The sequence below is a fragment of the Sinocyclocheilus anshuiensis genome, unplaced genomic scaffold, assembly GCF_001515605.1.
Source record: "Sinocyclocheilus anshuiensis isolate Anshui unplaced genomic scaffold, SAMN03320099.WGS_v1.1 scaffold447, whole genome shotgun sequence".
In the NCBI taxonomy this organism is placed as follows: domain Eukaryota; kingdom Metazoa; phylum Chordata; class Actinopteri; order Cypriniformes; family Cyprinidae; genus Sinocyclocheilus; species Sinocyclocheilus anshuiensis.
The window spans coordinates 3,057,545-3,081,794 of NW_015552615.1; the positions used below are offsets into that span (position 1 = coordinate 3,057,545).

The following is a 24,250-nucleotide window of genomic DNA, read 5'->3' on the forward strand; positions in this document are numbered from 1 at the left end:
GACACCGTGACTGGGACAAAAACAGATCAATAGTGCGTTAACGAATAGAGGCACGGCAAGACTTTACCCGACGCCGACTCCAGCCCCCGGAGTCCTGCGTTTTCACAGCACCGATTAGCTCGCGACGTTTCCAGGCAGAAAACGCGGGGTGGACGTCGATGGTCACGCACGCGCTGCTGCAATGACGTTTCACAGGTGGCCAGCTAATCGAAAATGTGTCAACAAAAACGACGTCACGCCGAAACTCAATCGTGATTGGCTCACAAATCCTTAGCGCAAGGAGAGGTGTGTCCTGTTGCTACGCAGGTTTGTAGCGGATGACAAAAACATGTGGGAACATGGCTCGCCAGTCTCAGCCGTTCAGACAACAACAGGTTATAGCAATGTAAATGTGCTCATTTTAAAAAGATAACAGAATATATATTGATTTAATTCATTTTGATTATGCTATTAAAAGGAATAAATTGCAGCAAAAGTGAATCACTGAACGGGTTAAGTATTTTCTTTGAATCTTATGTTATACAGTGTTATTCTTAAATTATTATAATAAACGTACACAGACTACACTATACCAAAATGTATATATCAGTTCATTAACAATTGACAATTTTAGTCAAAAAAAGCAAATAAAAGTCGTTTTATGTGATTGTTAAATGTTTTTATTAGTTTTATTATTTTTGTTTGCTGTTTAATTGTTTTATTTATTATAATGCATTATTAATTTATATTATTTATTAGAAAAAAAAATCAATAAAAATAACACCTAGCATCTAACTTTTTAAGGGGGTTTTTGAGAGATTTTGTAGAAATGCTCTGTATATGCTCAACAGATGGACAGAAATGTGGTCTAACTTAAATCAATTTTTAAATACAAAAAGCCTTTATTAACACGAATACGGATTCTTCATTGTTCAAAGAATAAGGATCTGATAACTTGATATTTAAGAATCAAAACAAAGGCAGCAGTGTTTCTCATGACAACATGCGCTAACGTATCACGTACCGTAACGCGTTGACGTCAGCACGTCGAGGAAGTGAAGTGAACACGTGGTTTTTCGGCTGTCCACGCTTCTACATAGAGCGACAATCGGTAAATATAAGATTACTGTTGTAATTGCCATGAATTTTATAGTACAGTTATTACATTTAGGATGTAATATGCATTATTAACCTGCGTTGTTATTAGAGGACACAGAATTGATAGCGTTTAATGAATAGAGAAGTTAAAATAACGTCATTTAGCCGACTGCTAGCTAACGTTACCTTGGCTAAGTACTGGTTAAATGAAAGTTACTTGGAACAAGTTTAACCCTGAGGTTTTGTTGAGAATTATTTTATTTAATCATGGTGCCCTAGAGTCCCATATGTTTAAAAATAATAGTTTCAGAAGTACATTTCTCTAACCTAATCAAAACCAGGTACAAAGATCAGATTTAATCCTAAAATAGCACTATATGCGCTGTTTAGAAATATGATTATCCTTTATAATAATTTTCTATTGAAATATGAATGTTTATGTTTCTATTTGGATCAAAACCTAATTGTAGAGCAGAAACTCCCAACTTACCAGATCATAATTATATATATGCTGTATTCTGTTATTAATGTTTGTTTTATATCACGTTTTTATATCTACCCTATTTTTTTTCTTATTATTATCATCATCTCACTGTGAATGTTGTTTCTCATCAGTTTCAGACAGCTTTGATCAGTTCAATAGCAGAAGAATGGCAGTCCGTGCATCTTTTGAAAAGAATAATGAAATTGGCTGCTTTGCCAAACTCACAAACACATATTGCTTGGTGGCGATTGGCGGTTCAGAAAACTTTTACAGGTGAGTCATAAATTAGATTACTGAAAATATGTGTGTGTGTGGTATGGGTCACCATACTTGGCCACATGTCATGTCACGTCATATATATATATATATATGATAGATATATAAAATGTCTGTTTTTCCCCACAGTGTCTTTGAAGGTGAACTGTCAGAAACGATGCCTGTCGTTCATGCCTCTATAGCAGGATGTCGAATTATTGGCAGAATGTGTGTGGGTAAGAAAATCTATCCAATCCAGTTTATTTAGCAAATTTGTGATCGATTAACATAATTTTTGTATTTATTGTATGTTGATCAAAAATACAGATGTTGTTTCAGTAGATAATGTAACAAGACCTTTAATGTGATGAAATTAACCTTTTAGCAGCTAGATCAGATTAGGTCTTGTTACGCTTTTATGTCCTCATACGTGATGTTTAATAGATGTTGTGTGTCCGTCTTGGGATGCTCTTCTGCAGGAAATCGTCACGGTCTCTTGGTGCCCAACAACACGACAGATCAAGAGTTACAGCACATTAGGAACTGCCTGCCAGATTCAGTGCGGATTCAGAGAGTAGAAGAGCGTCTTTCTGCGCTGGGGAACGTCATCGCTTGTAACGACTATGTTGCTCTAGTTCATCCTGATCTGGACAGAGTAAGAACATCACTAATGGAAGACTCTCTGAAATCAGCACTTTCTCCGAACCTTAAATGGTCTTAATGGCTCTAAATTATTTCCCAATGATGTTTTATATTTCTCTAAAAAGCCTCTAAGGCTGATGAAACCATTAGAAAGTTGAAAGTTTATTTCCCAAAGCTGATGTTTTTTGTATTAAATTCAGGGGATTATTGTCCACAGGAAACCGAAGAGATTCTTGCAGACACTCTCAAGGTGGAAGTGTTCAGACAGACGATTGCGGAGCAGGTGCTTGTGGGTAGTTACTGTGCCTTCAGTAACCAGGGAGGCCTCGTCCACCCCAAAACCTCCATAGAAGATCAAGATGAACTCTCATCACTCCTGCAAGTACCTTTAGTGGTGAGTGACCGCTCTCTAATATCTGACGATCACTTCATCTGCACTTGATGGAATTCTACTGACTGATTATGATATATTATATTCAAAACATAAACATACAGTTCAAAAGTATGGGGTTGGTATGATTTTTTTTTTTGTTGTTGTTGAAAGAAATACTCAATACTTTTAATCAAATAAAGGCTGCCTGGATGAGCTTAAGAGATTTCTTTGAAAAATGTCAAAAATCTTACCGACCCAAACTTTTGAATAGTATAAATAGTGGTGTTTACTAAGATAAGAAACACTTATAATTTCTCGTACTTGGGGTTGATGCTAAATACATACACAGAGGATGTGTTTGAAAATTTGTATCATAGTTGCTAGTTTTTTGTTAATCTTTGTCATTTTAATGTCAGTGTGATAGTTGATTCTGCCAATCCCAAATTTTCAGCCGTATTTGGTATTTATCTAAATATTTATGTGAAATGATTAATAGGGGCAAACGTATTCAATACATTAACGTATTAAACCCTAGACTGAAGTAACTAGTGTTTTGTCAGAAACCTTTAGAAATGTACTTCTTAAGGAACTACTTGATTTCTTTGCACTGATGCTGGCTCCTTGATAACCGAGCACTGATTGTTTTCTTTCTGCAGGCTGGGACGGTGAACCGCGGTAGTGAGGTGATCGCTGCTGGTATGGTGGTGAACGACTGGTGTGCCTTCTGTGGGCTGGACACCACAAGCACTGAGCTGTCAGTCATCGAGAGCGTCTTCAGATTGAGTGAAACGCAGCCCAGCGCCATCGCAACTACCATGAGAGACTCGCTCATCGACAGGTATGTGATGACAACTCAAGTCTGGAGAAATACATATAGTTTATCCAATTAAAAATATTCTGATTATTATTTCAAATCCAACTAAACTTCATTATTTCTTCTTTTCCAGTCTCACGTAAAACTGAAATGGTTTTGAAGTCTTTATTTGTGGGAAGATGCCTAAATGGACCTGGAAGTCATTATTAGATGGTTTGAAGGCTGATAATGTCTCCCTTCAGGGAGAAACGCTCTCTTGTCTTTATACCATGAGAAAACGTGTTGTCATTATATTATTCATGTATGAACTGCATGTTACACTGTCTTTTTGTAAAATACTAAGACAAAAGCATTGATGGGCTGATTTGATCTATAAATCACTTCACATACTACGTAAAAAAAGACCACATGACCTTTAAATGGTGGCAGATGTAGTTTGTTTGCTTGCACAATGCAGCATCAATAAAGCTGTGCATGATCAACATAGACTGGTTTGGTAAATAAAAATCATAAACTTCCACAGAAGGTCTTTTTAGTGATTTTTTATGTAGTATTGCTTATGCCGTTTGAATATTAATAAAAGGCTTTTGACAACATTCTGATGCCATAACTGTTTTATTGACAGCTGTGAATATGAGATAATACATTCAGAAATGTGTGGCAGTATGAATAGTGCAGTTCAGCTGAACATGGTCGTCTGTAGCATGGTTTGGTTCTTTGGTGTTTACCAATTTGCACAAATCTCAACACATTACAGCATGTTATAATGTAGAATATAAAACTTGTGAAAATAAAAGTAACATGCGCACAGTGATAGAAAACAAATGGAATGCAGCAAAATACCGTATGAACTCAAACTAGTAAAGTAAAACATGACAAGAAAAAATACTGTACACTACCGTTCAAAAGTTTGGGGACTCTATGATATTTTGTTTGTTTTTAAAAAAAGTCTTATTCTTACTGGTGTTGCATTTATTTAATCAAAAATACAGCAAACTGTTTATTTTATGATTCTTTGATGAAAAGAAATTTCAAAAGAACAGAATTTATTTGAAATAGAAATATTTTGTAACATAAATGTCACCTTTGATCAGTTTAATTTGTCTTTGCTGAATAAAAGTATTAATTTAAAAAATCTTGCTGACGCCAAACATTTGAATGGTAGTTATAGATTAAGTATATTATAAACATGAAAAATCATGAAAACGTGAACAAAGCTCAGTAAAAGCATTTACTTTTGGTCTAGCTCTTGTACAGGGTTCCCACCCTTTTAACTAATGAATTTCCATGACTTTTATCACGATATCCAACTATTAGTGATTAAGTATCATTCAAATCATTTTAGACATTACTGGAGTTTCATTTGTAACTCGGGTACCAATCCTTGGAACGAAGTGATTTAAACAACCATACATGGAGTACAAAAGTATCCAAACAGAAAAAAAATAGAGCCTGAGATCTGAATGCAGCTCAATGCATTTGATTCAACGCATATGACTCTGAAACTCAATGTCCAAGAATAACAAGAAATTTACACTCACTTTAGAAATGTCTAGGACTTTTAACATTTTATGATGTTCCATGATTTTTGCAGGCCTGGAAATCAATTTAAATTCCCTGTTGTTTCAAGGTTTTCACAAGTATGGGAACCCTATGTATAGACTGTCATAAATGACTGCAAATAAAAATGACCACAAAATAACTCCCCTTTTTTTAAAGGCCTAAAATCAAACACAATGTAACATGCAAGCTTTAAAGTCATCGTTTCTAGATATTTGGCATCACAATGGACTACAGAAGCTGTATAAACCACATGAATGTGTAAACAGCAGCTAGTTATCCAAATGCAACACAAAGATTGTGGTGACAGCACATTAACTATCTTAAATCATTTTTAGGTGGTGATGTGTAGACTAAATAACACCACTTTATATTTTTGGTGCACAAATTTCTGTCAATTATAATCCTTCATAAATTTGTACATTTAGACCTAGTATTGTATCCTGTCATTTTCAATAAAGAAAAAGAAATATTTATTTGGTTTAAAAACAACAAAACATGAAACCCATTTTAAAACATCCTTTTCCTTCTGAATTTAAACACAAATGCAGCATCCTGCAACCTGCACAGGAAGACAAGACTCTTTCCAGACACCTACTCAACATCTCTGTAAATACATACGGCTAGCATTCAGTCGTCCGATACTGATTTATACAGATATCACCAATTTATATATCAGTTCTGATGTAATACTCTAAACTTGATTTGTCAATGCAGTAATATGTTCAAATCACTAAGATCAATCATAACATATAACCCGGTCACTCAAAAATCATCTGTTGATAAATAGACGGAGGAAAGAAATATATGTGTGTTTGTGAAGTTATAAAACAAGATGGAAGGGAAGCACTGGCAGCGATACATGACAGCAGAGTTAACCTGATGAACTTCAGGAAGAGGTTTAAGGTTGGCTGTGAAGTGCTCGGGTCAAGAACACTGTGTTCTAGTTAGAGCTAGTTCTGCTCTTCTTTCAGATCAAACCTGACCGACAAAGAAAAACAATTTAAGGAACAATTCATCCAAAAATAAAAATTTCTTGAATCTTTGAAAAAGTTAAACAGATATCAGAACAAAATAAACAATACATAATAATTACATTGGAAAGTGTTGCTCAGAGAACATATTTATATGTTCGTGTATTAAAAGTACAAAAACTCACCATTCTGTGACTCCAGAGACTAAGTCAACATGTCCCAGGTCTATCTGCACCTACAAGAAATGACAATTAAATGTGATGATTAAATTAAATAAATATTAGTAACATAAATTACAGTAAAATTTTAATATACATATTATAAAATTAAAATATTTATAAAATTTAATTCAAAACAAAGAATACAAAAAAAGTTACTCATAATTCAAGATTAATTCTCTGAAAACAAGTCTTATCTTACACAATTTTGTGCACATATGTTTCAGTGTTAGGAAGTCTAGATATATATATATATTATTTTTTTTTGCAGTATATTCCTGTACAGCTGAAATGAGCCCAGGCAGACTGACCTGGCCGATCACGTCTTTGTCTCGATTCATGAAGGACGAGGATGCGTTTTTCACACAAACGCTGAGCTCTCGTCTCTGAGCGTCCTCTACACTCATATCAAACTCAAACCTACAGAACAACATTGCAGATTATGACACACTCACTGGGTCAAGGTTTGATAAAAACTCATCTGAAACCACTTCACATCTAAGACAGAAAATGCAAACACATTTCAGAACATAAAATCAAAAGACAGATTTACACAATGCAATGTTTGAAGATGAATTAAACACATCCTTATGGTATTATACTATATGGTATATACAGTGGTGGCCAAAAGTATTAGAACACTAGTATTTTCACCAGCTAAAATGGTTTTAAGTCAGTTATTTCTATCTTTTGCTGTAGTGTGTCAGTAGGAAATATCAGTATACATTTCCAAACATTCATTTAGCCATTAATTGTAACAATTTTGGCCAACACTGTATGTTACTAAAAAATTACAATAACACACCATTGTGTTTAGATGGTGCTCCAAAGCAAAAGTAAAGTATTACCATGGTACATAGTTCACAGAACTGATTACAACTCACTTAAATCTCTCTTATTCATGAACGACACACACACACACACACACACACATGTCTGGTCAGCTATCCTTGTGGGGACTCTCCATAGGCGTAATGGTTTTTATACCGTACAGACCGTATATTCTATTGCCCTACACCAACCCTACCCCTAAACCTACCCCTCACAGGAAACTTTCTGCATTTTTACATTTTCAAAAAACTTCATTCTGTATGATTTATAAGCTTTTGTACCCGTGGGGACCACAATTTAGGTCCCCACCGTGACACGAGTCCCCATGAGTCTGTGTGTAGTCAGGTTTAAGTCCCCACCAGGATATATAAACCTGTACACACACACACACACACACACACACACGTCTCCAAACCTTTCATTGAACTCAGGGTTCAGATTTTTCTTCTTCACAGTCGTCTTTCTTTTCGTGGCCTTGCTTTTATCCGGCAGCAGAATGAGGGAGACGTAGGTGTCTAAGCTGTCCTTAGATGATGTAACCAGACCCCTGAAAACACACAAACACAGAACGTCCTCACTTCACCTCAAACGTCAGACTTACATAGGCGATTTCTAAACTTGAAATGAGTCAAAAGGGTTTCTAATCACACCAGACCTGCAGGCATGGATGATCACTGTCAGCTTCTTCTGGAAGGAAAGGGAGATTTTGATCTGACCGGTGGTGGCCGCCTGCTTATTACTCAACACAGGACCTGAACCCATGGCCACTAAGGCAGCCATTTTTGAATCCAAGATCTGGATGGAAGAGAAAATGTTGATTATATTTACAGCATTGTGATACTATTTCATGGCTGAGTGACTAAAACAACCATCAAAATGAGCGCAGATAGCTCAAGTTGTCTAACCTTCAGCTGTGCCCTGAGTAACATCTGGCTCTTTGGTGAAGCTCCATCCAGATCGAGCCACTGGTCCATCAGTAGATCTGGTTTTGAAAGCAGATCTCTGATTGGTAGAACCAAAGAGCCCATGGGTTGGTCCCAGGCACTTGAGAGCTGCTCAGAATGACAATAAATCAAATGAGAGTCTGAAATAAACATAATTTAAGATCTAATGCATAAAGCCTTCTAGTTTAAACACAAATACTGTTGCATTCTCAGTGTTGCCACAAGGGGCGCAAATAGCAGCATTCGTTTAAAGGGGTCATATGATGCGATTTCAATTTTTCCTTTCTCTTTGGAGTGTTACAAGCTCTTGGTGCATAAAGAAGATCTGTAAAGTTGCAAAGACTAAAGTCTCAAATCCAAAGAGATATTCTTTATAAAAGTTAAGAATCAACCACGCCTACCTAAAACGGCTCGTTCTAACACGCCCCCACATGTCTACGTCACGATGTGGGAAGATTTGCATAACTCCGCCCAAATGTTCACGCAAAGAAAGAAGGCGTAGCTTTTATTCTCGCTGTAGTATTGTTGTTGCTGCCGCCGCCATGTCGTGAAGGCGCTGTGTGATTCGTTGTGAAAGCGAAACTACTTTGTTTGGCCTCCAAAAGAGGACACGACTAGAAATCAGTGGTTAAGTTGTATTTACAACACTGTTCCAAAACAGTTTAACCCAAATATTCAGATGTGTGCAGCGCATTTTATGGAGGACTGTTTCCTGATCCTGGAAGAGTAGACTACAATGCCGGCTGTTCTGACTCACAGACTGTAAGTACATTTTTTATATTTAAAGAATTTGCCACTGATGATTCAAACACGAGCTTTGAGCAGTGTAGAGTAGCGTTCGTAGTTTGTCATTTCTCCAATCACAAATGCAGACATGGTTTTATGTTTACGCTGCACGATGCAATGCAACGTGTAAAAAGACAGTATAAGTCATTATAATCCTTATAATTTATAATGGTTTTTAATGTTTTTGTCTCGTCGCTCCGGCCAGACAGGGCATCACAGTATGGTAGGGGCGTAACATTTCCGTCACACGCTTGAGGTATTCGGCCAATCACAACACACTGGATAGCTGGTCAATCAGAGCACACCTCGCTTTTTCAGACCGATAAGCTTTGTAAAAATCGATGTGTTTCAGAAAGGCGGGGCATAGAGGAGAAACAATAATGTACAGTATGTGGAAAATAATGTGTTTTTTGAACCTTAAAACGCATAAACACATTTCATTACACCAAATACTCCAAATAATGTTCTTTTTAGCAATATCATATGACCCCTTTAAACTCTTCTTCTACTGTCGGTTTCTCTTTCAGGTCAACTGAGCATGTTAGTTTAGTTTTGTTGATGTGTGTTAAATATGTACTTAACCTGAAGGACACTAAGGTGTATACACTAATGACAAGTTTAAATATATATTATCATATATTGCAGCTGCTGAATATTTGTTGATTATTATTCAGTGCATCATTTAATGCATGCAATCTTCACAAAATGGTATTAACTGCATTTCAGGCTAAAATATCCTCACCTTAATGACCAGTATGTCTTTTTTGGGGTCATAAACCAGAAAGTCAAATGCTTCATTCCAGTAAGGAGAAGATGAGCGATCACACACCTTTAAATGTGAGAGCACAGAAAAAATAATTTAAATGAATTAAAATATTACAAATAAATTATATACCATTTCACTTTTTATAAGACTACATGATTGCTATTATAGATAAAAGTCTCCTGCCTTGGTTTTATAGGATGTTCCTCCAAGTACAAGTTCAGCAGCAGCTTTGGGTTCCTTTCCACTTTTCTTCAACTAGACAAGTAACCATAAAGAATTAATTAATGACAGGTTGTTATTATTATTATAAAAAAAAAAAAAAACTTTCATTACTTTTCCAATCATTCAAATAATGTATACTGTAAAGATTTTGTTAATAAAGATAATTTATAGTCAGTGAAATACTTAATACAGTAGAATAAATATACATATAGTGATATACATAATTAATACAAATATATATAAAAGTCTGTATAATATACAATATTTTTATAAAGCTCTTAAAATAACGTTTTTTATATATATATTGTATTTTATGTATCTATGTTATGTAATAGATATTATATATACATATTAATGTATAATATTATACATACATAAATACATATTTTTAAATAGCTTAAAATATTGAAACATTATGGAAACAAATTCAAACATATTCTACTTAATTTAGTATTGACTAGAAATTGTCTTTTTTAATGCAAGCACTATAAATGATAGGATACTGATAGTGTGTAGAAGTACATCGACTCACAGGCAGATCATGAGCTCTTTCTAAGTAAATAAACAACAACGCTGCTGACGGCACAGACTTGTTCTGGTAGGTCTGAGAGCTTTGCATCTGCATTACCTAGTAAAAAAAGACCATTTTTAGTATTATGTCAATTTAATATATATATATATATATATATATATATATATAACAACCAACAGACTCTGTGTGCTTTCGTGCAAAACTGACTTGATCCAATCTATCCCACTGTGTTGAGGTGGGAAGCCATTCCAGGACCAAATGGACTCGACCGTGTTTTATATCATTCAGAGTAAACCACTGGAAAAGAAAAGGCAGCGGGGACAGGTTCATGTGCTGATTGTGTTATGATCTTACAAACCAGAGCCAAATATGCTGATACTCACTTCATCATTGTACTGGGAACTGATGATATGTCCAAGTTTGAGCTTGAACCTGAACACACATGAAGACAAAGTAAAACGTAATTTATTTTATGCATCTGAAATAAAGTGTTTTTTTTAATGTTTAGAGTAAATTTCAGAAGATTTATCTGGTGCATATTTCACCCAAAAATCAACAGCAAAAACTGTTTTACTATTTTTTTTTTAAATCAACACAAGTTGAAAACAAATACTACCATGATATATATGAAATGGATGGGGAATGTGCCTAGTTTTCCCCAAAAAATTATGTAATGCAAAAAATCTGGTTTCCGTGCTTTAATGAGTAAAAATGGTTGTAAATGTACTAACCTTCCAAGGAAATCATCAGATTCAAAATCTTTATCATAGACCTCAAACTTCACGTCTAGATCATGATCGGGACTCAGAATCATCTAGTAAATAAAAATGGGAAAATATAACTATTAATTTCTTTTAAAGTAATGTTTTTTTATTATTATTTTACAGATAAGAATTTAAAATATTGAAGACATGAGCATAAATACACATGAATCATAGCCATTACAGACATTTCTGCGACACCTTAATTTTTCCGAACTACATTTCCCAGCATTCCCACCTCATACATCTCGTTCCAGGTGGGGTTGAGGTTCTCCTTGATCACATGACTCTTAAAGGTTGTGTCTCCGATATGGATCTTGACATACGGGTCGCTCTTCCCCTTCACCATCCCTCCCATCATGTTGTCCTTCGCTACCAGATCCTGAGCTTCCAAAAGATGGATGCGCAGCACCCCCTATGGGACAGACATTAAACAATCATAACATTAGAAGAATACTGAAGTCATCCTGCCAAGTAGGACATGTTCCAACATCCTTACATCTACACCTAAAAAATGGTATGCTGATCTAGGAACCTAAAAGTTCAAGAAATTTACCACTCAATGATGAACTGCCTTTAACTGAAAATTGAGTGTTTACTATTGTCATTTTGCATTATTGACACACTATCTTCCTATTTAATGCTGTAAAGTTGCTTTGACACAATCTGTATTGTTAAAAGCGCTATATAAATAAAGGTGACTTGACTTGACTCACCTTGGTGCCAAAGCTGGGGTCATGGCAGGTCTTTTGGGGTCGAACGTCTGCAGAACTACTGACTTTTGACTCCTCTGCAGGAGCACTGGGGGAAACCTTCTTGTGAGACCTGTTTAACATGAAGAAATCAATCTTTCTATGATGGCCCATCATTATTATGAGTATTAATAATATATTACTTTGTTAATTAAAGCTAAATCAGGGTTATATCAAATCTTTAACGCACTGCTCTTCTGGTTTTTGCTCTTCATGGGCTGATCCAAATGTTTTGACTGGTTCCATGTATCCACCCTCACTGGGAGTGGAATCAGGAACTTTGCTGAGATCCTGTAAATAAGAAATAATCAGAGTTATTATAGTTATCTAAAAGTTACCTAAACTAAAAAGTTAGTAAAAGGTTAACTAAAACTAAAACAATTAAATAAACAATACAACTCCTTTCTGTTACTCAAAATAAAACATGCTAACTGAAATAAAATAAAATATAAAAAAACTTATCTTATTTCAAGTAGTTGCCAAAAATATTTTTCATTTTCATTTAGTACTCGATGTGCTGAAATAGCTAAAACTGAAATAAAAATGAATAAAAACTATATAGATATTTAAAAAAGAACTAAGAACAATGACAAAAACAGACTACAAAATTACTAAAAAACTAAAATAAAAACAAAAATACAAAAATTTAAAATAATTAAAATTAGTAATAAAAAAAAATATAAGAGTGCTTCAATTACACTAAATTAACACAAGTAAAATCAATAAAGAAAAAAAATATATGGTCACCATTCATTTTCAACAAAACAATAATGTTTATTGTACCATATTTAATCATTTAAGTAAAAAGTTTAATGTTTAATGTAATATATAATGGATCTGAAATACTGTTTAAATCAAAAATTTGGTCCCACTTTATATTAGGTGGCCTTTACTACTATGTACTTACATCAAAAAATAAGTACAATGTACTTATTGTGTTCATATTGTATTGCAAAACAGTTTTGCTGCTATTGAGGATACGGGTAAGGTTAGGGACAGGTTTGGTGGTATGGGTAGGTTTATGGGTGGGTTAAGGTGTAAGCGATGGGTCAACAGTGTAATTATAAATGTAATTACAGAAATTAGTTACAGATGTATTTACATGCAGGTATTTTTAAAAATATAAGTACAATGTAAAAACATGTATGTACGCAATAAGTGCATTGTATTAAATGATTAATTTAAATGTAAGTACATAGTAGTTAAGGCCACCTAATATAAAGTGGGACCAAAAATGTTAATTAAATAAAAGTCAAATAATTTAATTAATTTCATAAATAAAATGTAATAATTTAATAAGTTGAATAATTTATAATATCATTCAATAAAAAAAATTGAAATAATGACATTATGATTAAAATAATTATTGATTTTAATTAATTTAAAATCAAATATTATATAAAATAAATTAATAATTAATTAAAATCAAATCTTTAAGTAAATGATGCTTTATACACACACACACACACACACAAACTAACCTCAGTGGCAGGCTGTGTTTTGGGTACAGATGGCGTGTGATGGTCATCTGTATCACGGGCGTCTGTTTGTTTCTGATGTTCTTCAGGCAGTGATACAGCAGGAAGTGCTAAAGTAGAGGCTGCCAGTTCACTGACCCTGTTCATCACAAACACAAGCATCTGGTTTAGTTCTCCAAATGAAGCAAAATGACTTTTAAGAAATCGGTAATCATAACAAAACAATCAAACCCTTTTGTTGGCAGCGTTTTCTTCTCAGACTCTTTACTGACTGCAGCTTGTGAGTGTTCAACAGTGACTGTAGCTTTTTCTTCCTGCTCTTCACCCACTGAATGCTCTTCTTCAACAACAGGCTTTTTACGATGAAGGACACTTGTATCCAAACTTGAGTCCAAAATCTGATATTAAACAAGTGTAATTTAGACATTTACAAATGTCTTCTGGTCTCAACTTGACACGCCAACATGAAACTAACTGCGAGAGATCCATATACAATATATATTTAGATTTTAAGAACTGAAATGACAATTTGAAAAAGACAATTAGTAAGTTAATTTGATTAGTTTAGAAACAGCAATAAGAATTATTGTTTGACCTTAAGTTGTGCCCTCAGCAGAATCTGAGTGTCAGGACCTGCTCCATCCAGACTCAACCACTGGTCCATCAGTAGATCTGGTTTTGAAAGCAGCTCTCTGATTGGTAGAACCACTGAGCCTAAGGGCTGCTCAAAGGCACTTGAAAGCTACGAGGAAACGAGAGAAAAGATGAACAAAGTTCAAATCCATTATGAATATTTATTATGACATATATAAGGGGTTTTGATGCATAATGTGTCCATGGACTATATCAATATTGAAAAGTCAAGTTAAAATGTATATTAATGTACATGAGAAAGGTCCTGTAACTAGTCGCCAGTTACTAAATGGTCCAGCAGTGTGACAAATAATATGTTTAATAATATCATTATAAATAATAAACATAATTAGATAATAATATATTAAAAGTACAAATATTTAGTATAGTCTCTCAATATTTAAAACATTTAAATTCACTGATCATAATTTACATGATTTTGAACAAGATAAAATTGTTCCCTGAAAATAATTTTCTTAACAATATAAATAACAACTGTTGTTATTACTCTGAAGATCAATTTAATATGAACGTAAAATTTGTGCATGGAATGTCAATTATTCATTTTAATAGCAGAAGCTTATATGCAAATTTTCACAATATTAAAGAATACTTAAGTCGTCTAAACAAACCATTCCAGGTGATAGCCATATCTGAGACCTGGCTTAGTAATGAGAAGGGAGTGGATTGTGAGTTAAATGGATATTAACTGAATTACATTAATAGAAAGAATAAAAAAGGAGGTGGAGTGACCTTGTATGTGGACAGGAGATTAAATTATACAATTTTGAAAAATATGACTAATATTGATGATGAGATGGAGATTATAACAGTAGAAATTATTCTGGAAAAAAAGAAAAATTTAATTATAAGTTGTGTATATAGAGCTCCTGGTTCCAATATTGAAATATTTAAGAATACTATGGAAAGGTTATTTGCTAAGAAATATCATAAAGATGTGTTTATATGTGGGGATTTTAATTTAGATCTCTTAAATCCCAACAACCATAAACTGATTGATGAGTTTATTGATTTAATGTTTAGTATGAGTTTTTTTCCACTAATAACTAAACCAAGCAGAATAACATCTCACTGTGCAACTCTAATAGATAATATATTCACAAACAGAATGGATAATAGTATAAAGAGTGGGTTATTACTTAATGATATAAGTGACCATTTACCAGTTTTTATAATGTGTGCTTGCGATCATGTGAAGTTAAAAGATACTAATGTAATTAGTTACAGGAGAATTAGAACAGTGGAATCAATAAATAAATTAAGAAGTGAATTACTTAAACATAACTGGGAATAATTGTATGAGGAAACTGATACTGATAAAGCTTATGAAACATTCCTGATGATATTTAAAACTTTATATGATGAACAATGTCCTTTAAAACAATTTAAAAAAAGAAAGAATACATTTAATGAGAAACCATGGATGACAAAGGGTTTACAAAATGCTTGTAAAAAAAAGAATACCTTGTATAGAGAATTTATAAAGAACAGAACTATTGAAGCTGATAATAAGTATAAAAGATATAAAAATAAACTGACTAGTATTATGAGGATAAGTAAGAAAGAGTATTATAATAAAATATTAAATGATAATAGAAATGATATGAAGGGAATATGGAATGTGTTAAAATAAGAACTATGCAGTGGGAGTATTTATAGATTTGAAAAAAGCTTTTGATACAATTGATCACCGTTTATTAATCACTAAATTGGAAAATTATAGTATCAGAGGGGTTGTACTTGATTGGATGAAGAGTTACATAAGTAACAGACTTCAATTCGTACAAATTGGGGAACATAGAACTACCCTTTTTTTATTTCGAACAGGTTGAATATATGTAAAAAAATATATATATTTTTATATTTGTTTATTTTTTTTTGTTGTTTATTGGTATTTATTTGTATATTTATTATGTGTTTTTTTCCTTTTGTATTTTTAATAGTTCGAAATAAAAATAAATTGAAAAAAAAAAATATATATATGTGGTATACAAATTACATAAAATAATACTAATAATGAGACAATTAATTATTATATTATACATATTATAAATAATCGATGTAATGTATAATAAAACCATCAAGCATAATAATTCTAAAAGGATAATTAAAAACAGTTTTAGATGGATTATATCATGTCGACTACCCACATATCAAAACTCCATCTATTTTACCTTTATAATAAGAATCTCCTCTGTAGGCTTATGAAGCAGGAAGTGAAACGCTTCTCTCCACTCAGGAGACGTGGAGCGCTCACACACCTTTAAAAAGACCAGCAAAGAAGTCGCTTTTATTAAGGGTCAGAAATGGACACTAAACTGATTCTTTACTTAAGACACAAATGCCCACCTTGGTTTTATGGGAAATGTCACCTAACACCAGCTCTGCAGCAGCTTTGGGCTCCTTTCCACTCTTCTTCAGCTGCACACAAGACAGTATTAAGACAGTTCCATCTAATATAGCATAACTGTATTAGTGTGGGATGATGCGTATAAGAGACGCACCGGCAGGTCGTGAGCTCTCTCCAAGAGAATGAAGAACAGAGCAGCTGACGGCACAGATTTGTTCTGGTACGAATGCTCTGACTGTAACTGCAGAGCCTGACGTGAAGAAACCAAGAAAAGAGACTCTAACACCAAAATAAACTGTAGAAAATACATTCACATTAAACATACTAAGAAATAAATAATAAATGCATTAAAATAATAGTTTTAAAATCATGACATCTTACATGCAAAATGAGTAATTAAATTTATTATTCATTAATACAAACTGGCTAATGCATTCATTATTTTTACTGAAAGGTAAGCTATAATCTTGACACAGTGTATACATACAGCATGAGTCTCACTTGACAAGTAAAACTGAAAAAAGCAAACTACAAAACTAGCAAATTAAATGATATAAATATATAAAAATCTATATTTTTTAAATTACATAATTTAATTTTAAAAATTAAATCACCAAATAAAACACTTTACTCTGATCATCTCTAGATGGATTGCATACAGACCAAACTACTTTTAAAACTCAAAAACATAAATCATTCATAAGTCTGCATAATATAATATAATATAATATAATATAATATAATATAATATAACATAATTTGTCAGATTTAATAATGACCTGTTGTAGTCTGTCAGGTTGTGTGACTGTGGGCAGCCACTCCAGAATCATGTGAACCCGGCCATGTTTGACATCATTCAGAGAAAACCACTGACACAGAGAAAGAAAACACAATGAAATTTGCAAAACGAAAAATTCAATGTCAAAAGTGCTCAAAATTAGAACATTGAAGAAAATGAATGAGAAGAGAATATTAGTGATGAATCACTCACTTCGTCAGTCAGCTGAGACTGAATGATCTCCTGTAAGCTGATCTTCACCCTGTGGCCGAGCAAAATTCATATGCAAACATGTATTACATGACATGGACCAGCATCACATCAAACATACAACACAGTAGTAATAAATGGTAATAAATTAGCTTTTATATTTATATTTCCATTTTTTTTTATTAAGTAATTTTAGGCTAAATTTATTAAGGCAACATTTCTAATTTTTGTTTAAACTTCTCATCTAATATTTATATATTATTATGAGGAATATATGAGCTTTATTTCAATGAACACAAAGATTTTTTTATAGTTTTAGTTAGCAATAACAACACTGCCACATACCTCCCTAAAAAGTCGTCTTTGTCCACATCCTTGTCGAAAACCTCCACAAGGACATCAGAGGTCGACCTGGAGGTCAGAACCAGCTGGAAAAAGCATTGATATTATTTTTAAAACCATTTTTAACATAAACTAAGCCTCTGAGGACCTAAACCCACCTCATACATCTCGTTCCAGACGGGGTTGAGGTTCTCCTTGATCACATGACTCTTAAAGATTTTGTCTCCGATATGAATCTTGACATACGGGTCGCTCTTCCCCTTCACCATCCCTCCCATCATCTTGTCCTTCGTTACCAGATCTTCAGCTTCCAGCAGGTGGAGGCGGAGCACGCCCTAAAAAAACATCAAATCACCCCACTGTGTTGGTATGTTTGCATTTATAAGCCATATTAACAGTCCATCATCCGTCTGAACATTCCTCACCTCGGCACCAAAGCTGGGGTCAGGGCTGGTGTGCAAGGGTCGAAGGTCATCTGAACTGGAAACTTCTGGGACCTCTGTGACCTCAGGGACTTCCTCCTCTTCTGGGACTGACACAGGGGAAGTCCTGCTGACAGGAGATGGTGGGACCTCCTTAATACTAGACCTAAAACCCCCCAAACAATCACAGACACACACACACGTCAAAGTCAAAGTACGTTTATTGTCTTTTTGCTCTTATGTGGCCACAGAAGTTACATAAAATGCAACGATATGAACAGGAAACATTGTTCCTCTTAAACATCAATCAATAAATATCCATAAATACACTTAACAGTCAACTATAATCAATAAACAACCACACTTACTTAAATACTGTTTACGGTAACAATTATTATTAATTATTACTATTAACAGTCAATGGATTTCATCATCAATTTTTAAGAGAAATAACGAATGAAACATCAGTTGTCAGTTCTGCAGATCTATTTATTTTAATTAGGAACTTCAGTTTAAGGCACTGTTTATTAAATATGATCAATAAAGAAATGTTTGAGGGCTCTATGATTTGAAATTCTCCTCCTCTCACTCCTGCACTAATTCCTCCTCCGGTTTTCTTCTAAAGCTGGACGCTTCAGGATGTTTGGGCTCCTCATGGTCTTCAGAGCTCTCCGTCTCTTTAGGACAAAGAATCTACAACATAAGATAACACCACATCAAGTACAAAATACTTCAAAGGCACAGTTCAAGCCAACATCAAGCACTACTGATCAAACTGTATTGTTTTCTATTTGAAAACTCATTTTTAAATGATATTTCGCAGAATGCACAGGCTGCTCTTTTGAATCTACAATTCAAAAGTTAGTAGTCAGTTAGATTTTTGTTTTGAAAACAGAAAAAAAAAAAAAAATTTTTAAGATCAAGTAAAGAAAATGCACTTAATATATTTTAAAGTAATTTTAATCAAGATGCATTTACATGAGAAGCAACGTGACATAAGTTGTCTTGTTTTTTGTGAAACTGAACAAAATGGTTATGATTAAAACAAGAATATCTGCCAAACTGCTCAGAAAAATTTAATTGAAACGGACATTTTTAATACCCCATTGACAGATATTCGTTCTTGTTTTAAGCAGAAACTCACTTAATTTAGTTCAGTTTCTCAGAAAACAATTACCTTTTTTGCATCTTAAAGGGGTCATATGATGCAATTTTAATTTTTCCTTTCTCTTTGGAGTGTTACAAGCTCTTGGTGCATAAAGAAGATCTGTAAAGTTGCAAAGACTAAAGTCTCAAATCCAAAGAGATATTCTTTATAAAAGTTAAGAGTCAACCACGCTTACCTAAAACGGCTCGTTCTAACACGCCCCCACATACCTACGTCACGATGTGGGAAGATTTGCATAACGCCGCCCAAATGTTCACGCAAAGAAAGAAGGCGTAACTTTTATTCTCGCTGTAGTATTGTTGCCGCCGCCGCCATGTCGTGAAGGCGCTGTGTGATTCGTTGTGAAAGCAAAACTACATTGTTTGGCCTTCCAAAAGAGTACGATATCTGCTTCGTCATGCGTGGAGCTGATCCGTGCTGGTTGCTGAGGAAATACAACAACTTTGCGCTGTGGATCACCGGATCGGCTTTCACTAGGCCCCGGCCTCTGCTTACTCTAGGCCGCCGCCGCTCACTCTAGTCCTCCGTGTGTGACGCTGTGTTTCGTTGTGAAAACAAAACTACTTTGTAGACCGATGAGCTTTGTAAAAACAGACGCGGTTTAGAAAGGCGGGGCATAGGGGAGAAAAAATAATGTACAGTATGTGGAAAATAATGTGTTTTTTGAACCTTAAACCGCATAAACACATTTCATTACACCAAATACAGAAAATAATGTTCTTTTTAGCAACATCATATGACCCCTTTAAATAAATGTTTCTTGATTTAAGTATGTTTAGATATTTGTATTGGAATACAAAAATATAGAAGAAGATATTCAGTTTTTGCAGTGCATGCAAGATTTAATTCCATGACTGTATGAATGTAAGGCCTTTTTAAAACCTTAAATTGTGGAAGGGTGAATTAAGACTTTTTAAGACCAGCAGAAACCCCGTAAAAGAAATGAATACTTTTATTCAGGAATTCATGCATTCAATTGATCAAAAGTGAGAGTAAAGATGTTTCTAATGTTTTAAAAGTTTTCAAATAAATGCTGTTCTTTTGAACTTTCTATTCATCAAAAACAAATAAAAAATTGAAAATTGAAAATAAATGCATCGTGGTTTCCAAAAAAAACAAAATTAAGCAGCAATGGAGAGTAATGAGTAAGAATAATGCCAGCTGAAAATTAAGCTTTGCATCACAGAAATAAATTACATTTTAGAATATATTAAAATAGAAAACCATTATTTTAAATTGTAATAATATTTCACAATATTACTGTTTTTACTGTATTTCTGATCAGATTAATGGTAAGCAGAAGAGACTTATTTTTTTTTTACTTTAAAATAACAGAATGTGTGTGTGTTTTACCTTCAGCTGAGCTTTGAGAAGAATCTGACTCTGGGGTGACGCTCCATCCAGATCGAGCCACTGATCCAGCATCAGATCTGCTTCAGAGAGCAGCTCTTTGATGGGAATCACCACAGATCCCAGAGAGAAGTCCCAATTGTGGGACAACTAAAGAGAAAAAGTGAGGTAGAAAGGTTAAAGTCAGGTGGTAAGGTGCGTTGCAAGCCAAACACTACAGTTGTATAACATCAAAATGTGCTGTTTGCATTCTCTTACCTTCACAACAAGGTCTTCATTCAATGGATCTCGAACCAGGAAGTGAAATGCCTCGTCCCATTGGGGAGAGCTGGTGCGGTCAGAGACCTACATCACACAGTGTCAGTAAAGAAAAGGAAAGTCAACTGTGTCCACACATCATTAATCAATAATCAATTCAAGAGCAAAAACAGTTTCTTACCGTGGTTCTATGAGAAGTTCCTCTCAAAATCAGCTCAGCACCAACTTTAGGCTCCTTTCCACTCTTCTTCAACTAAACACACAGAGACATTAAGATTTAAGAGAACAACTTTACTGACACTTTTAATCAATTTAATTCAATGCATCTTTGCTAAATAAACAATCATTTATATATCAAAAATAGCAGCCGTAAGATCATTTGAGAAATGTTTGACTTCATATTGAGATCTCTGTCTTCTGATTGCACACTGTATCTTGGCAAATCTGAGCACAGTTATGCGATCGACGAGAACCATGCAAGATTACTGGAAGATTACAAGATTGTCTTTGACAGGAAGATCCCAGTCTCCATTTGCTCTCAACAACTGAGATGTTAAAGAGATATCACACTCACAGGAAGCTCATGCGCGCGCTCCACATACACAAACAGGAGAGCGGCAGTCGGCACTGTCTTATTCAGGTACGAGCTCTTTGACTGGTACTGCAACACCTGAAGAATAAATCAGTTTGTTTTATCAATGCATTGTCAACACAGACAGACAGTGAACGAGGACGAGAGACAGTGCTGCTCACCTGCTGTAGTTTCTCTGGTTGTGTTACAGTGGGAAGCCATTCCAGAGCAAGATGAACACGGCCACGCTTAACGTCGCTCAGAGTAAACCACTGACACACAGTCACAAAAGCATATGAATCATTATATTAATGCAGCTTATTTTTAGACGTATTACTACAAATGCACATACACTCACCTCGTTAATGTATTCGGAGCTAATTATATCACTCAGATTCATCTTCAGCCTAAAAGAAAAACAATACATCCCTAAATAATGCGAAAACAAAACAATGTTTAGAATTCTTATGGATTATATTGACAGCAGCCCTCATACCTGCCCATAAAGTCATCTTTCATGTCCATGTCCCTATCAAAAACTTCCAAGGTCAACTCCTGACCAGGAAGCTGCGTCAAAACCACCTTAAAAATATCAATGGGAAATAAAAAAGTTCAAATGACTTTGCCATGCTGTCAAACAATCATTTGGTAAAGATTCTGCAGCTTAAATAAGTAAAAAGTCCACTTGCATAGCACGTAATTTGTATACAGACTAATATTTTTTATAAAAAATAGCACATAAACTGTATGTAATTATAGACATTAACAATTATTTTTTATATTATATATTTTTTTACATTTATATATATATATATATATATATATATAGTATTATTATTTATATAAATATAGTTTATTTTTAAATAGCATGTAAACAGTATATATATCCACTGGCATGCAAGTTATTTTTAGAGTTAATTATAAACTATTTTAATATCATTTTTAATGCTTGGTTTTTAACACTTGTAAAGCCCTTGAATTGCATTGTGAACAGTATGCAACATGCAAAAATACACATTTCAAACATTGTTGCATGACCATATTACGTTTTTAAAACAAATAAACATAAATATATTATGCCTATTTAATTCAATATGTCATATCCAGTTATGATTTTGGAAATAAATACGGTTCTTTTATATTTGTGATTCAAGTTTTTTATGAAAATGACTTTGATTGTATACAGCATTTTTATAGCAAATGACTGCATGGCTAAAGAAAATATCAAATATACGTACATACTAAAAACTGCATAAATTGCATGAGTAGTATGGCAGCATACCGTTCCAGACAAAGCCATAGTGTCTAGAGTTGATTTCTAAATGTATTTCCCAGCATTCCCACCTCATACATCTCGTTCCAGACGGGGTTGAGGTTCTCCTTGATCACTTGACTTTTAAAGGTTTCACCTCCGACTTGGATCTTGACATACGGGTCACTCTTGCCCTTCACCATCCCACCCATCAGATTGTCCTTCGCTACCAGATTTTGACCCTCCACGAGGTGGATACGCAGCATCCCCTACAGGAACAAAGGGCAGATGATTTTAGGGTTGGTTATGATCAACTGGATGTTGATTTCAGTACTCGTATGGCTAATGCGATACATTATTAATAGCACAGAGATATTGATAGTGCTGACTAATGGATCAGATCTGCACACCTCAGTGGCGAAGCTGGAATGGGGCGTCGTCTTCTGTGGACGAGAGGCAGAACTCTTTGAAAGAGGGTCACTGGAGAGGAGAGAGGCAGCTGCAGCGGCTTCATCCAACCAGAGCACCTGCAGGAAATGACATCAACACCGAATGAGAGTCTTTTTCCAAATATAATAGATTTGAAATCTGTACACTACTGTTTAAGCAGTTTTTTGTTTTTTTAAATAAATGAATACTTTTATTCAGCAAAGATGCGTTAAATTGATTAAAAGTGACTTTTAGAATGTTCAAAATGATTTCAATTTCAAATGCTGTTCTTTTGAATTTTCTATTCATCAAAAAAATCCTGAAAAGTGTATTATGGTTTCCACAAAAATATGAAGCAGCACAACATGTTTCTTGAGCTGCATATTAGAATCATTTCTGAAGGATCATGAGACACTGAAGAGTAATGATGCTGAAAATTCAGCTTTGATACAAACAGGTAGTGTGTATGTTTTTAAGGTAGTGTGTGTGTAATATATTGTGTACTCAAGCTTGCGTATCGTGTGTCAGATGAATTTACCCTGAGCACTGTGTTGATGTGGATGCGGCTCTTTGGACCAGAATTCTCCAGATTGAACCACTCATCCAAATTCAGATCTTGACAAAAGAGAAGACGGGAAACAGGAACGGACAGACTTCCCAAAACCTGAACACGGTCATTATCCTTCACCTGAAAGAGATGGAAAAAGTACTAGGTAACATGAAGGCGAACTAGCAAAATTCACATTTGGAGACAAACACTGTCAGTATTCGAATCTGAGCCGTTTACACCAGTATTTAGAGCCGTCGGATTGTAAACAGGTCAGAAGACGGTTAGAAAACCAGGCAGATGATGTTAGGATACCTGTACGTTAATGTCCTGCTTGCTAGGATCTCTGATGAAGAAAGTGAAAGCGTCCTCCCACTGGGGGTTCACCGTATTCCAGCAAATCTGGAGGAAGGGAAATAAGTGAGCGAGAAGAGCGGGTCACATGGGAAA

General features: G+C 34.4%; 2 protein-coding genes across 3 annotated transcripts in view; one reads left to right on the plus strand and one right to left on the minus strand.

Annotated features, from left to right (window-relative positions):
• The first annotated feature begins 980 nt into the window (after positions 1 to 980).
• On the plus strand, positions 981 to 4,038 carry eif6 (eukaryotic translation initiation factor 6). Its single transcript, XM_016457191.1, has 7 exons — positions 981 to 1,090; positions 1,693 to 1,834; positions 1,967 to 2,052; positions 2,296 to 2,471; positions 2,676 to 2,852; positions 3,488 to 3,669; positions 3,779 to 4,038. The coding sequence occupies exons 2-7, from the start codon at positions 1,728 to 1,730 to the stop codon at positions 3,786 to 3,788; spliced, it is 738 nt and encodes a 245-aa protein (XP_016312677.1). The 5' UTR covers positions 981 to 1,090; positions 1,693 to 1,727; the 3' UTR covers positions 3,789 to 4,038.
• A 751-nt stretch (positions 4,039 to 4,789) lies between these two features.
• Positions 4,790 to 24,250, minus strand: part of esyt1b (extended synaptotagmin-like protein 1b) — a 32,406-nt gene continuing 12,945 nt past the window's right edge. Inside the window, exons 15-52 of one of the 2 annotated variants that reach the window (XM_016457258.1) lie at positions 24,116 to 24,202; positions 23,792 to 23,941; positions 23,235 to 23,351; positions 22,917 to 23,093; positions 22,069 to 22,154; positions 21,931 to 21,979; positions 21,755 to 21,844; positions 21,576 to 21,671; positions 21,183 to 21,254; positions 21,002 to 21,088; positions 20,747 to 20,893; positions 18,815 to 18,918; positions 18,229 to 18,391; positions 17,962 to 18,138; positions 17,807 to 17,886; positions 17,465 to 17,513; positions 17,253 to 17,342; positions 16,628 to 16,723; positions 16,473 to 16,544; positions 16,298 to 16,384; positions 14,065 to 14,211; positions 13,701 to 13,867; positions 13,473 to 13,608; positions 12,182 to 12,282; positions 11,956 to 12,064; positions 11,478 to 11,654; positions 11,210 to 11,292; positions 10,862 to 10,910; positions 10,686 to 10,775; positions 10,479 to 10,574; positions 9,908 to 9,979; positions 9,701 to 9,787; positions 8,134 to 8,280; positions 7,884 to 8,023; positions 7,644 to 7,775; positions 6,709 to 6,817; positions 6,365 to 6,414; positions 4,790 to 6,186 (exon numbers count right to left, since the gene is read on the minus strand). In XM_016457258.1, coding sequence (XP_016312744.1) covers positions 6,159 to 6,186; positions 6,365 to 6,414; positions 6,709 to 6,817; positions 7,644 to 7,775; positions 7,884 to 8,023; positions 8,134 to 8,280; positions 9,701 to 9,787; positions 9,908 to 9,979; positions 10,479 to 10,574; positions 10,686 to 10,775; positions 10,862 to 10,910; positions 11,210 to 11,292; positions 11,478 to 11,654; positions 11,956 to 12,064; positions 12,182 to 12,282; positions 13,473 to 13,608; positions 13,701 to 13,867; positions 14,065 to 14,211; positions 16,298 to 16,384; positions 16,473 to 16,544; positions 16,628 to 16,723; positions 17,253 to 17,342; positions 17,465 to 17,513; positions 17,807 to 17,886; positions 17,962 to 18,138; positions 18,229 to 18,391; positions 18,815 to 18,918; positions 20,747 to 20,893; positions 21,002 to 21,088; positions 21,183 to 21,254; positions 21,576 to 21,671; positions 21,755 to 21,844; positions 21,931 to 21,979; positions 22,069 to 22,154; positions 22,917 to 23,093; positions 23,235 to 23,351; positions 23,792 to 23,941; positions 24,116 to 24,202 — 3,996 coding nt within the window. In that variant the 3' untranslated portion in view covers positions 4,790 to 6,158. Of the gene's footprint in view, positions 6,187 to 6,364; positions 6,415 to 6,708; positions 6,818 to 7,643; positions 7,776 to 7,883; positions 8,024 to 8,133; positions 8,281 to 9,700; positions 9,788 to 9,907; positions 9,980 to 10,478; positions 10,575 to 10,685; positions 10,776 to 10,861; positions 10,911 to 11,209; positions 11,293 to 11,477; positions 11,655 to 11,955; positions 12,065 to 12,181; positions 12,283 to 13,472; positions 13,609 to 13,700; positions 13,868 to 14,064; positions 14,212 to 16,297; positions 16,385 to 16,472; positions 16,545 to 16,627; positions 16,724 to 17,252; positions 17,343 to 17,464; positions 17,514 to 17,806; positions 17,890 to 17,961; positions 18,139 to 18,228; positions 18,392 to 18,814; positions 18,919 to 20,746; positions 20,894 to 21,001; positions 21,089 to 21,182; positions 21,255 to 21,575; positions 21,672 to 21,754; positions 21,845 to 21,930; positions 21,980 to 22,068; positions 22,155 to 22,916; positions 23,094 to 23,234; positions 23,352 to 23,791; positions 23,942 to 24,115; positions 24,203 to 24,250 lie in introns of both variants that reach the window. The other variant, XM_016457257.1, reaches the window with a different exon arrangement.